The 16,711-nt window shown below is 45.8% G+C and overlaps 1 protein-coding gene across 1 annotated transcript in view; it reads left to right on the forward strand.

Moving 5' to 3' along the window:
- CREB3L2 (cAMP responsive element binding protein 3 like 2) overlaps positions 1-16,711 on the forward strand; it is a 78,922-nt gene that overhangs the window by 43,591 nt on the left and 18,620 nt on the right. The window contains exons 3-5 of the mRNA XM_044441329.1: positions 12,946-13,118; positions 13,984-14,071; positions 15,696-15,877. Coding sequence (XP_044297264.1) covers positions 12,946-13,118; positions 13,984-14,071; positions 15,696-15,877 — 443 coding nt within the window. The remainder of the gene's footprint in view (positions 1-12,945; positions 13,119-13,983; positions 14,072-15,695; positions 15,878-16,711) is intronic.

Consider the following 16,711-nt stretch of genomic DNA (forward strand, 5'->3'; position numbering starts at 1 on the left):
GACTGGGAAACAATTCTGCCTGAACCCCTGGAAAGCCAGAGCCAATCAGTGACAGCAAAAATAGGATAGATGGACACATAGTCTGGCAGCTTCCCATGTTCCTAAGGAGGAATTCATGACTTGCAATTCAGTTCATAGCACACCTTTAATATGGCACACACAACTTCAACAGCCTAAAAAATGGAAATGGAAAAAATGCAGCAAGGAAGCATCATAAGGTTAGCACATCTATCTTACACTATGGCCAGAGTGAGAATACAACACATCATTTGGTTATCTCATTTGGGGTTTAAAAGGGCATCATAACTCTGGATGAAGCTCCAGAAAAGAATGGCTGAAATTATCAAGGGCTTGAAGCACCTTTCCTATAGTGTTGGAGCTTTTTAAGTTTAGGCAGAGATTACTTGGATGGCAAGACTGGGCATGCATGATGGAAGGTTATAAAACTATCAGCTGTGTGGAGAGAGAGATGTGTTCCCTCTCCTATAATTCAGCTGTCCATAATTTTCAGGACTGACAACTATAAGAACTGATTCACACAATGCATCAGTAGTTATGGGATTCCGTGCCACTATTTTCTACATTAGATGAGAAAAAGCATCCATAGCACATTCTTAGTGCCTGCCCCCTTCAGTCTGTAGGCCTGTACCAGAGGGAACAATCTGAAAACCAGGCTATGTATCAGCTGCCAGAAACCAGAAAATTTTACTCCCTGGACAACCCATTCATAACTGCATTTTTGTGAGCATCTTGTGTAAGTACTTTGGGGAGCTGTTCATATTTGTGTGTGTATAATTCTGGACATCTCCCCTGAGATGCACCAAGGGCTTTTTCAAAACCAATGTATCTTAAACAAACAAACAAACAAATCAATTAATTGACTTTTAGCAATTGGGACCAGGGAAGGATGGGGTAAGATAAGTGCCATCTGCCCCAAAGCCTTGGAAAGATGAAAGTGTTGTCATGTTCAAGTCCCAAGTTCGGAGCTTGCCTCCCTCTTGATACCAGATGTTCATGGCAGACGGACGTGGCTGCATCATGCCTTGCTTGTGAACACTCGGTGCCCTACCTGGAGATGCCAGGGAGTGACTGATGTCAGAGAGAGGTGGCTAGCTCGGACACACCGTGCTTACCTTCCTTCCTGCTCCTCCTGTCTTCTGCTCCAGCAGGCTCCTGGAGCCTGACCAGCAACCTCAGCCTCCCTTTTGCTTTGCAGGGCACAAAGGTGGCTTTTAAAACACAGTGTGCATGGCCTGGAGCTCAACAAAGGCAGCCTCCAGCTTGACTGGGGCAACATGGAGGGGACTGCCCCCTGCAAGAGGCAGCAGGCAGCTCCCTGCATGCCATCCCAACCAGAAGTTTCATTGATTGATGCATTAAATTTATATCCCACCCTTTTTCCCCTTTGGAGGAGCTCAGGGTGACTTACATAATTATCCTCTTTTCTGTTTCTCCCAACAACCACCCTGTGAGGTAGGTTGGGCAGAGGGGCTGCAATTGGGCAAAAGTCACCCAGTTGCTTGAGTGGGGACTAGACCCCAGATTGCCTGAGTATGATCCTGCGCTCTTCACCATTATGCCACACTGGCTCTTCTCGAGCTGTTGTGAGCCTAAAATGGAGCTACCTAGGCTGCCTTGGGTTCCTCGCAAGAGAAGCGTGGTGGGAGCTAAATTCAATGCAATAACAAGAGGAACAACAACTGGCACTTGGAGGAGTCCTGGATGTCACACACATCTGCAGCCACAGAGAACCTTATCCTCTGCTCCGTTCTATTTCGTTCTTTTTAAATCTGACTCTCTTCAGTTATGCAGCCCTTAGCCAGTTTTGCTACTTTATTTATTTAACATAATGTATATCCTCACTGTGTTCCTCTTGCAAGGAACCCGAGGGGGCTTACAGAGTCGTCCTCCACTCCATTTTATCATTTCAGCAAGCTTGTGAGGCAGGTTAGGTGGAGAGTCTGTGTCTGACCCAGAGACACAGGACTAGAACCCAGATTTCTCAAGTTCCGCTCCAACATTCTAGTCCCTGTGTCACAGAGACCATTCCCATTTTTGTGTGTAGTTTTCTGTGGATTAACACAGGCAGGCGAGTGTTCTCAGCATCTGTGTAGTACCCCCCCCCCCCCGCCAGCCTAGGTCTTATGGTGAGTCATACTTCTGGTGAATCATTTAACACTCTTTACCTTTCCAGGGGAAGTTGCCTGTGATCCAGGAAGGCAGAGGAGGGGGGCAGAGCGTGTATGAGGGGGGCGGGGGAGAGGTAGATGAGGTTTCAAATACCAACCTCTGACTTTAATGTCCTTCCTCTGCCCTTCCTTCCCCCTTCAAATTCAATTTCTTCTTAAATGCAAAGTTTGGTTTAAAAAAAAAAAATGAAACCCATTGGAAACTGAACCTAGTTCCTATAGCAACAGCATCAAATTGATTTTTCATACAGAAATTAGCTTGCTGTATATATGTGATGATGGGTGAATTTTAAACTGGGCCGGGTTTCAAGCAAAGAATGCTTCCGAGGCATCTCTGCCACAGGACGAGTTTTATGTTCACACTTGTCAGGGCATAGATCTTGCTTCTGAGATGGAGGAATGAATAGTGCAGCCTTTCCCAAGTTGATGCCTTCCTATCAGCCCCAGCCAGCATGACCACTAGTCAGGATGCTGGCATGTATGTTTGAAAACATCTGTAATCTCAAAATCGGGTTCCTGCAAAGGTACTCTTGAAGACTGTTGAGAAGCTGCAAAATACAGTGGTCAGATTAATAACCAGGACCAAAAAGTCCGGACATGTAAGATCAATTCTGGCTTAGCTGCATTGACGGCAGGTATGCTTCCAAGCCCATTTCAGGGTGCCGATTCTATCCTGTAAAGCCCTACATGGCCTGAAGTCATAATATGCCTCATGGAACACCTCTCTCAACTGCAGTCTACCTGAACACCACAATCTATGGCTGAGGATTTCCTTAACTGCCCCCTCTTAGGGGAGCCTGAATGGAGACAACATGAAGGAGGCTTTCCCAGCGATAGCCTTCCACTTACGGAATGATTTCTCCATTTTTCAGTATCTAGCCTCTGATCTATATCTTACAAACCCAGCCATTGTGGATTGTTTGAGAATTAAAACAACTCTCGTGTAACCTGCCATTGGTAGTAGGTTATGCAAGGGTTCTTCAAGGCTTGAAGAATCCGTGATGGCTAGATGCATGCAGCACAGGGTGGTTGGGGCTTGCATATTCGAAATGGCAGTTATGCTTACTGCTTCTCATCCTGAGTTAAGTAACCCGGATGAACTGGCTTTGTGTGCACACACGTGTGTGTGATCTGGCTCAATTATTAGTAATTAGGAGAAAAGCTATAGCTGATTGAACACTTGCTTCTCATGCAGCAGTCTTAGGTTTGTTCAGCATTTCTAGGTAGGGATGGGGAAGAAACCTGTCTGAAATGCCAGTTGTGTAGATAATACTGATCTAGATGCTCTTGATACAAGACTGCTGCCTATGTCCATAGGTTTGCCTGAGCATCAAGAAGAACCTCTTCACAGTCATGGCAGCCAGACAGTGGTACCCACTGTCTAGGGAGATGGAAGCTCTCTGCTGCTGGAGGAAATCGGACAAAGACTGGAGAGCCATTTGTCAGGGATGCTTTCATTTGAGTTCCAGCACTAAGAAGGAGATTGGACTTGAACTATCATCTGCAGGTTGCCAGGGATTGTAGCCTATTATACAGTGATTTCATCCCCTATTACCTGGTAGCTGAATTTGAAGCAGATGTCGTGTTTGGGTTTCTCTATTGTAGTCTCTCAGGCTTAGAGCAAGAGTACAGGTGAATTTTAGAAGTACAAGGAACAGAAGTATATTGAGTGTCATCTCATGCCATTACTTTTCATTGCTGGTGAAGTCACATCAAAATTCACAATAACTTGTCTAGCCACCATATAAGAAGTGAGAATAGATGACCTATGTGGGCTTGCATAATGGATTATTTCATCTCACTGTTGTGGTCAAGTTTCTTTTGAAAGCTGCATATTGCAAGGTGCTTTTCAAGGGATCTAGTTTTTGTAATTCATGGTACTCTGAGTACTCTGGGTGTGCATTCCCCTCCTCCCTCGCCCTCTCCTTTATACCTTGAGCACAATGCATTTGCGATTATCCTGGGCTCACACCTGCTTCCTTCTGGTCTGTGTATTTTAGCCCAAGCGCTGCCTTGAGCATAGTTCTAGGCCTGACACAGCTTGCTTGGTAAGAAAGCTCTCCTTGATATTTATTTATTTATTTAGAAAATTTCTATGCCGCCCCATTCACCGAAGCCTCGGGGCGGCTCACAAAACATCAATTAAAATATAATACACTAAAAATATAAAATGAATTAACAATATAAAATAAGTCGCCCTGGCCAAAGAATAAAATAAGCAAATAATATTAGCAATTAAAATGATGTTTGAATAAAAAGGTCTTCGCCTGGTGATATTGGCAATATCTGAATGCGAAATCTACTATGTGTGTCCATGCATGTGTGATATTTAGTTATCCCAAGCTTCGATTAGCCTCTAAAGAACGGAAGAACCACTGCAGTTTATTAAGCCATCTTAAACATGAATAGTGCCTCTTTAGACAGTTTCTTTGATAAGATACTCTATCCCTAAACCAGGGCGGAAGAATGCTTTTCTGCCCATGGGCCAAATTCCAATCTGTATTTCATCTCTGGGCTGAGCCAGAAGCAAAACAGGTGAGACCAAATATGAATATTACTATTTTAAGCCTACCGAGAAGTAAGTAGGACAAAGCTTCTGCATGTATACTCAGAATAAGCAGCACTGGCTCACTCTGCGGCACTTCCACAGTGACGTCCCAAAACCAGAGTTCTTTCTTTGGGCTGGGATTAGAGCATTTCCCGGCTAAACAGTGATGAAGGCTCCTTTTGCCATGACGCAGCAACGTCCAGCTCTTATCTCAGACCAGCAACTGATCAGAAGTAAGAGCTTATTCTCCAGAAGGGGTAAGGTCTGGAGAAGAAGCCAGAAGGCTTAACCATCAGGGGTTCCCTGGTAGCCTACAGGCTAGACAGGGCAACTCACAATGTTAAGATGTTGTGCAACGTTTGCCCTTACTTTCATTTAGAAGGAAGAGAACATCATCAAGAGACAGAGACTGTAAAAAGGAGCGGTTTGAGTTGAAACTGAACCTTATCTCTTTTGGGGGGTTGGATGTGGTCTCTTAACTGGACAGAAGTACAGTTGCATTTCACAGTGTGAAGCTATAACTAAGGTAGGCACCATGGATGTTCTGGATGCTGCTGCTGTAACTTTACGTGACACAAGCCATAAGATACTGTTTGATGCTCCATGGTGTGTGGAGCTGAACATAGTCTGATTGGCAGCAGCTCTCTGTGGTGTCAGGCAGAGAGAGCCATGGAGCTGGCAGTACCCGGGACCCAAGTTGGAACTGTCTGCACTCAAAATACCTGGGCTCTCCTGCTTGAAAGAGTCATCCTTCAAAGCTAATCCTACGAAGAGTGGAGGCTGAGGGCACTAATGTCGGTGGTGCAGTCGAGCCACTCCAGGTTGCAGGCTGAACTTCTAAGAAGCTCTCCATGGTGCAGGTTCAGTACCATGGACAGTTCCTTTAAAATTCAGACTCTGCCCCACTGATATTGGAGTTGCAGCCTCCCTTACCTACTGGTGATACAGTTAAAGGCTTGGGATTTAAGGAAGAGCAGGGCAAAAGTGCCATAAGGTATAAAGCCCAATCACTTGCAAGGTAGTCTGTGGGATGAGACAGGACCAGTCCCAGGAGGACTACCCAGACAACTTGTGAGTAAGCAGAAGTTGCTCATTCCTTTCGTAATCCTCAAAGAGACTTAAAGCCCATAGTCTGTGCTTTTGCTCAGGCCCTCAAGTCAGGTCTGGCCTGACTCAGTTTTCATCCTGCTATTGCTAGACTGGTGCTCTGCATGTGCGTATGAGGAAGAAAATGTGAGGTACATGGTGATGCCTTGTGAATAATTTTTTATTACTGTACCTCCAAATGGAGAAGGCAGTGTTCTTTGTATTCATTAGATGTGAAAAGTGGAATGAGATCTCAAGGCAATGAAACCAGACCTGGCACTAAACGGCAACAACCTCCCAACTCATTCTGTTGCTGCAACTGGGAATATTTTCTGTAACAGCATTGCATGTTTGAGTGAGGTTCCTTGAGATAAGAATCAAACAGATCCAAGGTTTAGCTTTCTAAAATTAAAAAAGCAGCACTTAGTGCAGCTTAGATTTCTTTTTCCTTAGCAGTGAGATCTTCAGTCCTAGAAGCCTTGGCAGCAGTTCAGCCTCAGTGGGAGGGAAAAGCCCTCTTCACATGCCCAGAAGCTCTTTACACATTAGAAAGCATGTGCCTGGAGTGAGCTTTCCTATGAATCTAGCTCTGGGCTTGCCAGTTGAATTGGGGGCAGTCCTTCCAAACAAAGAGAGCTTTTAAAAATGACTGTTTCTTCATACTTTTGCACTCCACCTTCCACCCCCCCCCCACCCACACACCCATCTCTTTTTCTGTTTAATCATTCCACAGTGACAATCTGAAAAAGGGTTCCAGTGTTTGGGTGCTGCACAGTACCTTCTTTGTCAGGAGCAAGCCAACAGCTTGTCTTTCACTATCTGTGGCAGTGGCTGGAGCTGAAGGAAGGGAGGGAATGAGCAGGAGAGAAATTCATGTTTCTGGACAACTGTGAAATAGTTTCCTAAATGAATGCAGCCTCTCACCTGGTGCTACAGAGGAGAGTAACCCAGTAAAAGGGGCTTATGTCTAGACATGTTGTGTACGAAGAGGTTGGGCCCAGGAGAGGGAGTGAGCAAAAGCCGCAGCTTTTCAAAGGAAGAGCCGCAGCAAAGGACAACATGTGGTATTCATAGAAGATCCTTTAGATTAGTCTTCCCCAGCCAGGTGCCCTCCAGATGCTTTGGACTGCAGCTCAGATAATCCTTGGCCCTGACCATGCATGCTGGGGCTGATGGGAGTTGTAGTCCACTCCTTCTGGAGATTGGAGAAGGCTGGTGTAGATGATTAACCAGGAAGAGAAAGCCAGGGATTTGTATCCTGGCTGTCAGCTTGTATACATACATGTCCACACGGACCCAGTCATTAGGAGAGCTTTTCACAATACATTTCCCTTTTTACTTTCTTAAACAGTTGTGGCCCTGAGAAGTCCCATTCTTGCGTTCCTGTCAACCTTGCGTCAGATGTTCATGGGGAAGAGGAAGGGATTTTCCCAGATAATATCAATACCCCTAGGCAGGCTTCTATAGAGGAAGCCTGTCCTTCAGGGTAGCCCAATTCCAAGCTGTCTGGGGCTTTGTCAGCAGACTGAATTGTGCCCAAAACTATGAGGAGTTAAAAAGATCTAAGACTTTCATGCTCCTGTCTCTAATTACAGGGCTGGGGATGGTCTTCCAGATGTGGTTGACCCCAACTCCCATCGGCTCTAGCCAGCGTGGCCATTGGTCCTGGTGATGGAGATTGTAGTCTGACATTCTGCACTCCTGGCCTAAGATCATAAAATCATAGAATAGTAGAGTTGGAAGGGGCCATTATGGCCATCAAGTCCAACCACCATTTTACACCATCCCACTCAGAGGGCTGTCCAGTTTCTTCTTGAATGTCTCCAGTGTGGGAGAGCCCACCACCTCTCCAGGCAGCTGGTTCCACTGTCGTATTGCTCTGACAGTGAGGAAGCTTTTCCTGATGTCCAGCCTGAATCTGGGTTGTCACAACTTAACTCGAGTATTCCGTGTCCTGCACTCTGGCATCATTGTTGTTGCCGTCTGCTGAAGAGCTCCTGAAGAGCTGCTGCTGTGTAGGTGAATTCCTGTGCCAGATTGCTGGGCAATCTGATGCCAGGTAGGATAGTTCCTTGCAGTTTTAGTACTCCACATACACACCAACTGGGACAACGGCAACTTCAGAATGCAACTTGTGAGCATAGCCCATTCATGGGAGGGGGCGTTTCTAGTGTTTGTTGCCACGGCTTCTTTGACACACAATAAGATTGGCTCTTCGAAGAATTGTATCTGTATGTATTTGTTTAAAGGGGTCAAGAACCCCTTTGAGCATAGATGCTATATTAAAATAAATTATAGTCATCATTTGTAATATGGCTCTTTTCCTTGGCAGAGCTTGGATTACTGTTTTGAAGTGTCTGATTACAGGATGTATACATATTTATTTTTGTTCATAATCTTTTTGGCCTGGCCTATCGTTATTCAAATTACATCTTCCTTTGCCAGCAGGGGAGGTTAAGATTACACCACAAAGTAATTACTAGCATCAGATGTATGCAATTCCCCTCCCTTTCCCGTTGCTCAGTTCAAGGCTGCAGGAGCAGTGGGGGTTGTTTGTTCTCGGTTTGGTTTTCTCCCTGCCTTTGTGGCCAAAGCTCCTGGTAATTGCATTCTTTTGCCGGAAATACCTCCTCTCTCCAGGATGGGTGAAGCCATTCATCACTTTTCTGTGTTGTGTATCCTGATGAAGGGAAGTTGTTGGCTAAAATAGTAGTTAGAAACATACTGTCCTGTTACAACTCCTTGATGATGTACTTTTTGACCAAGTCACGCAAGATGCTGCTTTCATTGCTTGTTAGTGTCAATAACCAAATAGAACGTTGACATTCAGAGGTGGTACAGCCATGTGGAATATGCAGTGGTCAGAAGGAGCATTGCCTTTGTGTTTTCCAGAAGCATATAGCTGACCAACGCTGGGAGAAGGATGCTGTGATACAACTTTCCTGTGTTGGACTGTAATTCCCAAAATCCCCCATCAGCATGGGTGATGCTGGCTGGGTATGGCTGGAGTATAGTCTAAACTGACTGGAGGGAAGGCTGCTGTAACACAAGGGTGGGGATTGCTGGGAGTTAGAGACCCTTATTCTGCCTAAGCATGCATAGGGTATCCCCTTAAATTGCTAGCAGGTGCCCCATCAAAGCAAAAAAAAAAATTTTTTTTTAAATCCAACCATGCTTGATTACATTGATCATTCTTTGACTTCCTCTGTGCTAATCTACCACCAGGCCAGCTCAGAAGCCTTGTTATTGCCTCAGTCCCTTGGCAGATTAAGGAGGGTCACTGGACTTCCCTGCCACGCTGGTTGATTGCATCTTATTTGGCAGATTAAGGAGGGTCACTGGACTTCCCTGCCATGCTGGTTGATTGCATCTTATTTATTTATTCTTTATTTATTTAGAATTTTTGTATGCCGCCCCATCGCAAAGCCTTGGGACGGCTTACATAAAATAAACATGATACAAAGAATCTTCCCTTCTGCTCTGGCAAAAAAAGTCCTGGAGCTGCACTACCCTCTTGACTTACCGCGATTAAAATCACAGTATCATAATAAAACAGCATTAAATACAATGGACCCAGATAAAAGCACAGTCTGCCTAGCAAGGTGGAAGGCCTGCTGGAACGGAAGGCTGCCTGAGCTGCTTGGAACAAGGTGCTCCACAGTTTGGATCCAGCCACAAAGGAGACTTTGATCTCTTGCCACTTTTATCTAGTAGTTCTTAGGCTCCCATTCCACTCTACCCTGAAAGTGCCTGGTGGAGTTTGCTCTGTTGAAACCAACGGCATTCAAATAACTGTTGAATATATGAGCAAAGAAGCATCTCTTGTTGCACAGGATACAGGGAAATTGAATGATATAATTTCTCTTTGTACTGAGTGCAGATGTTCCATGCAATGTAGAGAGGCTGCCAGAAGTGACATATCTGACGTGGATTTCCTTTGTTGAATGCACAGACTTTTATGTTGTTTGTGATCCCATCATGTTGTGCATTTCCTCTCCGCATCAACACATCAACAACCACCCATTGATTATGTGGGGTAGGGGTGAAGCAATGCGCCATATGGTGACACTGCGAGGAAAAGTGAGTGATGATCAGGAGCTCACACATTTTGGGGTAATTTATTTAAAACTATGTTTAGGCCACCTTAAGTCTGGAATTCTCCCAAAGCGACGTGTGTAATAAAGGAAACAGAGCAACAAAAGGATAAAAGTCGCAGCAGTTGCAAGAAAAATCAACCCACCGACAAGGCTGTTCGAGAAAAAGGTTACAAGAATAACAGGGTCTCCATTGCTTTCCGGAAGGCCTGAAAAGAAAGGCCTGATAAACCATTGATGGAATCTGATTCGACATGTCGGGCCACTGCCAAAAAGGCTCTTTCCTGCCAGCCTAACCTCCATTGACAGCAGGCAAGTGAGCACGAGTGGCTATTTTTAGCATTAGGCTCGGATCAGAAGTAATGTATAGCTTCTACAGAGCTTCTGCTTCTACACAGAAGTGCTCCCCTTTTAAAAATAACATGTCATTTTCTATAGTCCTGTAATGTGTTGCTTTTATAGATTAAAAAACAAAATCTTATGCTATGAAGTCTTGCTCCTCCATGGTGAAATTAAAATAGAATAGCATCGATCCAGATGGTCACTTTAAACCCTTGTGCAAGAGAAGGGAATCATCATGCAGGGATGTGGGACGATGGGCGTGCAGAATTTTCATTTCCTGTCCAACTAAATCCTGAACAACTTGGGACCAGGATACCACTTTCTTCCTTACGAGCCTGCCTGGTCACTGATGTCATCAGAAGGCATTCCCTTGGTAGCTGGAGTCCTTGCTGGAGTCCACACATCGCAACAAGCCACCCTGCATGGTTTCCACAGTGCACTGACAGACAATCATATGGTTTCTCCACTAGCATGGTTTCCACCTTCCTCTCTCAGTCCTCCTGCTGTTGGCACATATCCAGTCAGCTTCCATGACTGAAATTCAGTACCTCACTGGATGGCTGGAGCCACTCCCGCAGCAGTTGACTCTCTTTCCCGGGCCCTTTGCAGTGGAAACCATGGACTGTGGAAACCATGATGCCAGGTTCAGATGACTGGAGAAACCATGGTGAAGCATGTTAATCATAGAACAGACCTTTGATTCTTATTGTGATTTCTAAAAATAGTCACGGTGGCTTGTGTCTGGCAGTGAGTGGGCCAAGCACTCTTTGCTGACATTTGGGAGGCATGAATGATCAGATTCTGAAGAAGACGCAGAAGAGGAGGCAATGGTGGGTAGGCAGCAGGGTCAAAAAGGGGCAGAAGCTTTTAATGCTCCATCAGGTTTGCTGCCTGAAGTTTCCCAGGCCAACCGTGAGAGCAGGCTTGGTTTAGAAGGGACAGGAGGGGCTTCAGGAGAGGAAGGGGACCAGTTGCTTCCCCTTGTCCCTGACCCCATGAAGAGGCTCTGGGAGAGAGGAGAGGGCTGCCCACCAGCAGGAGCCATCCTGAGGGTTGAGTTGCAGCATGGCTGAGGAGGACGGATGGGGGTGGGGGGAGTTTCCAGCTTGGGTTCAGCTCTCTTTACATGAGCAGAGGCTTATCCTTCTGCTTATTTCTAGAAAGCAGTTAGCTTTACATTGTCTTGTTAGCTGTGACGTGTCAATAAAGATCTGCATTGTGAAGGATCTGCTGGTGTTTTGGAGCCTATGGCAAGAAAGAAAGGGCTGGGCTTGGGACAGTAACTCTGCATTGTGTTGGTTTTGGTGTATTTGTTTTAAGAAGCCCTCCTTGTTGATCAGCCATTATTCCTTTTTTTCCTGTTCTATCTTACTGGTTTTCACTACTCCAGAACTTTTCTAAATATGAAGTAGTTTAAATAAATCTGTTAGAGTACTCCAAGCATCCTTTGAATTCCCCAAATATGGGTGTCCTTAAGAGACAGAGTCTTTTAAAGATACACACATGTACACAAACTCACACACACTTTAGAGCATAAGTAAATTAGTATATGCAAATATGAGTGTTTGTCTTAAGCCTTGAATCTTTTCAGTATATTTTCAGTACAGCTGCTGGTGGGTTGATATCCAGATAGAGGTGGTGGTGTTATTGTTTTTATTATTACTAAACATCACATTTATAACACAGCCTTTTTCTCTTTTGAGGAACCCAGGGTAGCTTACATTTTATCCTCATAACAACAACCCTGTGAGGTAGGTTAGGCTGAAAGTGAGTGATTGGCTCAAAGTCACCCAGTGAACTCCATGGCCATGTGGCTTTTTTGCTTGTTTTCATGGAGGCAGTGAAGTTGACTTTATTTGAGTAGTACTTTCTGAATATTGATTTTATTGTTGTTGTTATTAATAATAATAATTTCTCTACTGCCCCATAACTGCAGCTCTGGGCCAATTTTATTGTGTACCTGTTGCTGTTTTAAAACTTCTGTTTGGGTTTGTTTGCTTATTTTGGTGTGCAGGGTGGTTGGTTGCACTTTTATCTTGCACATTGCAACTTCTGTAAAAAAGAGAGAGAGAGGGGGGGGGGGGGGGGGTGTATAAATCAACCAGTAATAATGTGCAAATGCACTTGGAATCCCAGGAGCTGAAGCATTATTCCAGGCTTTTCCAATGATTATTTAAACTTGGATGGAGAGAGAGAACTTAATTTTGAGAGAGCAGGATTATCTAGCTTTTCTAATTGGCCTTCATTCAGATGTTTGGAAGGCAGAAAGCCAATGACAGAAATGCCAAAATAAGTAGGCATTCTGTTGGCATCGAATGTTGCACGGACCCCCGGCTGCTTAGTCTAATGACTTGTTTAGTCTTGCTTGAAGCTTTCGCTAGCAGCTTGCAGTAATTACCTTGTTCGCCGTCCTCAGCCAATCTACCTTCCTCCCAGGGCTATGTTTAGGCTGCAGTTTAAAGCCCCAGGTTTCTCTGAGAAGTAATAGCCTGGGAGGGGAGGTAGAAAGCTTTGCTTAATGAGTTAAATGCTTTCTCTGCAGGTTTCCTGTCCTTGGCTAGGATTTACTTCTGTTAGTTTCTTGCCCAGCTCCCCTCTATTTCTCTGAAGATCTGCATGCTCTGCCTTGCTGGTTTCTAATGTGTCAGGGGTCTGTCTCTCTTCTTTTTTCCTTCTCTTCGTCCAGCTGACTTGGAAAATGAAGACTGGTGCCTGGGTTCAGAGCTGACTTCGGCTGCCATAAAGACAGAGCCTGCTGTGGGAGATGTGCCGGGCCTTGCTCCTTCAGTCACCCTCACAGCCGCACCCAGCCCCGTAGCCACGGGGCAGGAGGAGCCCCAGGTGCAGCCGGAGGACATGGTAGTTGCTTTTGGTTCTTGATGTCTTAACTGGGCAAAACGGAGCGTGTTGCTGGATAGTAGGGCACGTAAGAAGCCGCTTGACGCCAGGTCGGACTCTTGGTTCACCTGGGTCATCCTTGGCCAGTTGGACCGGCAGCAGGTCTCTGGGACGGATTGTGCCCACCCCCTGCTGCAGCATGAAGCACTTAGCCTGAGATCCCACAGACCGACCCTGGGACCTTCCATACCAGAATTCCAGAAAATGTCAGCCTCTGCAGTCAGGCATTTCCCCTTTGTATTTTCCTTAGAAGGCTTCTACTTCATAAGTAGTGGCCACCACAAAAGTGTGTATTACATGGGCAAGTGCATCCCAGTACCTGTCGTCATGATATCCAAACCTAGAAACATAGAAGCATATTGAGTCAGAAGGGGTCTCCCAGGCCATCCAGTCTGACCTCTGGCTCCAGCCGGCTCTGCTCATGTAATACTGAGCATGTCAGCATCCAGTCTTTCCTTGAACACCCTCACTGATGCCCCCCCCCACCTCCCAGGGAAGCCTTTTCCATATCGTAGGGGTCTTAACCATCAGGAAGTACTTCTTGGCATTCAACCGGAAACCCAGTTCCTTAAGCTGTGCCCCGTTGGACCACATCCTTTCCTCCACAACAGGGGAGAAAAAGTTGCAACCCTCTACCATTGACAGCCCTTCACATGCCTATATGCCGCTATAAGAACCCATCTCATAATGTCTACCTACCCTTTTCAGAGAAGTGGCACCTCTTCTTAATCCTCCTGTTTATCTGGGTTACTGTATTGCAAAGGTAGATGAAAGAGCAGGTCCTCTCCTAAAGGCTTGCCTAAAACTTTGATTTTTTTTCATTTAGGCTAAACACCTGAGTCACAAAGCTCTTCCAGAGATCAAGCTAGAGCCACATGAAGTGGATCAGTTCCTGAACCTTTCTTCCAAGGAAGGTTTGTCATTTACTGTCAAATACTCTCCCCCTGATAATGACAGCAAAAGCAAAACTGTGTTGGATTTATCATTACCCATCAGATGCAGGCAACTGGAAAGCTGCTCATGAGATGCCGCTGAGGTAGAGATGAAAGGTGTGGCTTTGGCTGCAAGGAAAAGCTAGTAAGAGCTAGTCTGGCTTCCTTCCTTGGCCACCTAGTGGAAAAGTGCAAGGCGTGTAAAAGATGCTGCTGCTTCTCTTTACCCCTTTCTTGTCACTGCTCACATGCTCAGAGAAGACAGGTGAAAAGGGGTAGCAACAAGGAGAATGAGCAGCAAAGCCAGAAGGCTCTGGAAGTCAGCAGTGCATTCCATTCTCGGATACAGGCTTATCAGACACCAGACAGTACCAACCCCTGATGCAGGGGTGCAAAACCTCCTGCCCATGGACCACTGGCTTGCAGAGCTCCCTGAAGGAATCTGCTTGCTATTGTCTCTGATCTGAGATGGATGGGTACAGCAGGGATTCCCTGTCCTCATTAAGCGGTAAGGACCATGTCCGGGTGCTTGTCCATGGCTAAGGTGGTTATGTAGCCATGGATGGTCACGTCTTCTCTTTCCTCCCCCATGCAGCAGCCTCAGTTCTGAGATCCTGCCTTGCATTAAGTCCAGGGAAACTGGTGTAATCCTTGCTTATTAATAAACTAGGTTAACAGACAAGACTTAGAACAGGAAGATAAGAATCTCTGATGTGCAGCTTGTTAGGACTGCGGTTGCTTTCCCCACGTTTTCTGTTAGCAGGATTCTAGCCGAAACATGATTCTGGTCCTGATTGCATTATTAAGCACTACTATTCCTACTTGAATCAACGGGGAATTCATTAGTTTGATTTGTATGCCTCTGGCTTAAGAAAAGGCGAATTAATTAATGAATTAAGCTTCAGTCCCAGGATCCCTGGACAGGGATGGGCAGAAGCTACACTAGTTACACTGGTGGGGGTTCAGCCCAACACATGCTTAGACAGAAAAGAAGCCATACGACTCCCAGCACGTTCAGCTAGCATGGATTTCTTCTATCCAAATGTGTAGGATAGCATCCTTAATTGTAGCATTATAGATAGCCCTTTAATGCTCGGGGATGCACATGTGGTGTGTATTTGATATGATGTGTAGTTGCAGGCCACATCAATTCATCTTCTATATTTTGAGTTTTTGAAACTCTTTGGCCTTTTGGTTTAAGCTTTGCAAACTTTGGCCTAGTTCGAATGAAATATGCTTTTCTCCTTGTATATCTGCTTCCCTTCTCCCTCACGGTGGGGAAGATTTTGCTGTTTATTAAACCATTTTGTTGTGATGTCCTAACTGGGAAACCAAAGTTGAAATGCAGGCTATACACCAGGATGTCAAGTGAGACTCTAATCCTGCTTTGTGAGCAGTGCTTATCTCATAGTTTCCTCATTCAGATGTCTTTTTCAAAGCTAGACATGTGACGAGGATGCATGCAAGCAGAAGACTCATTCATAGGCTAACAAACCATGGTTTATCAAACTGAGCTTGCTGTATGAGAACTGGGTCGCTGTTTCTTCTCATGCCATAAGGCAAACGGTCTGTCTCTCCGCCCCCCATTCCCTTTTGTCTTTTGCAGCAGTGGATACCTTGCACATGCCTCCAACGCCTCCCAGCAGCCACGGCAGTGATTCAGAGGGCGGGCACAGCCCAGCAAGATCCCTTCCGCCCTCGAGCCCCACACCATTGCAGGCCACTGTGAAAGTGACATCGCGCACGGCTTCAGCGCTCACCAATTCACCTCTCCTAACAGCGCCGCACGTAGGGAACAGTGGTCTCTCTCTCCTTTAAGCGAACGCAACATGTCTGATTTGTGTGGTACAATAAAATATGTCCTAATGGAAGCCTAGATAAACCCAAAATCCTCCTGTTCTGAGAGCAAGGATCTGCAGCAAGCAAAGGTCAGGGCTCTGTTGGAAACCAAACAGGAGCAAAACATGTTAGCAGCCACTGGCACTGAAAAAATTAAGCTGGGTAGCTGGCACCTAAGGGTAGGAAGCAGATTTCTCTTCCTATCTGCCGCCTCCTACTTGCCAAGAATATCGGCACCCTTTGAATTGCTCTAGCCCAATAGGTGACTGTTTAGTTAAGGGGAACTCTGCATTTGGATACTCCTGCTTTGTTCATTAATGTACCTGCATGGGGCTGTACTCAGTGCACCTCCTCTTGCAGATGGTGCCGATGCAGAGTTTAGACTGGGATGGACTCCACCCATCCCCGGAGCTGATGGGGCGGGAGATGGCGAGTGCTGCTCTGCCTACTCCCTCATCCCGGCCCAGCTTGTGCCCGCCAGAGTGTTGGACTACAGCTCTCAGCATCCTGACCGTTGGCTATGATGGCTGGGACTCATAGGAGCTGAAGTCCACAACGGGAGGAGGGTGACATATCGGGAATCTGTGCAATCCATCCTGGATATGCTGACACAAAGAGAGAGTTTAGTTCCATAGCGATGGAGGAATCTGGATAGTGGATGTTTTTCTTCTCATTTCCTTTTCACAGCTGGAAAGATGCAAGGTTTGCTCAATGGCCATAGTGATATTTTGACTGTCCTGTTAAACATTGAAATGCGGCTCTTAGTCAAGTAATTGCCCTGAT

This window comes from Varanus komodoensis, unplaced genomic scaffold, assembly GCF_004798865.1.
Source record: "Varanus komodoensis strain SLA01 unplaced genomic scaffold, ASM479886v1 scaffold39, whole genome shotgun sequence".
Taxonomy (NCBI): Eukaryota; Metazoa; Chordata; class Lepidosauria; order Squamata; family Varanidae; genus Varanus; species Varanus komodoensis.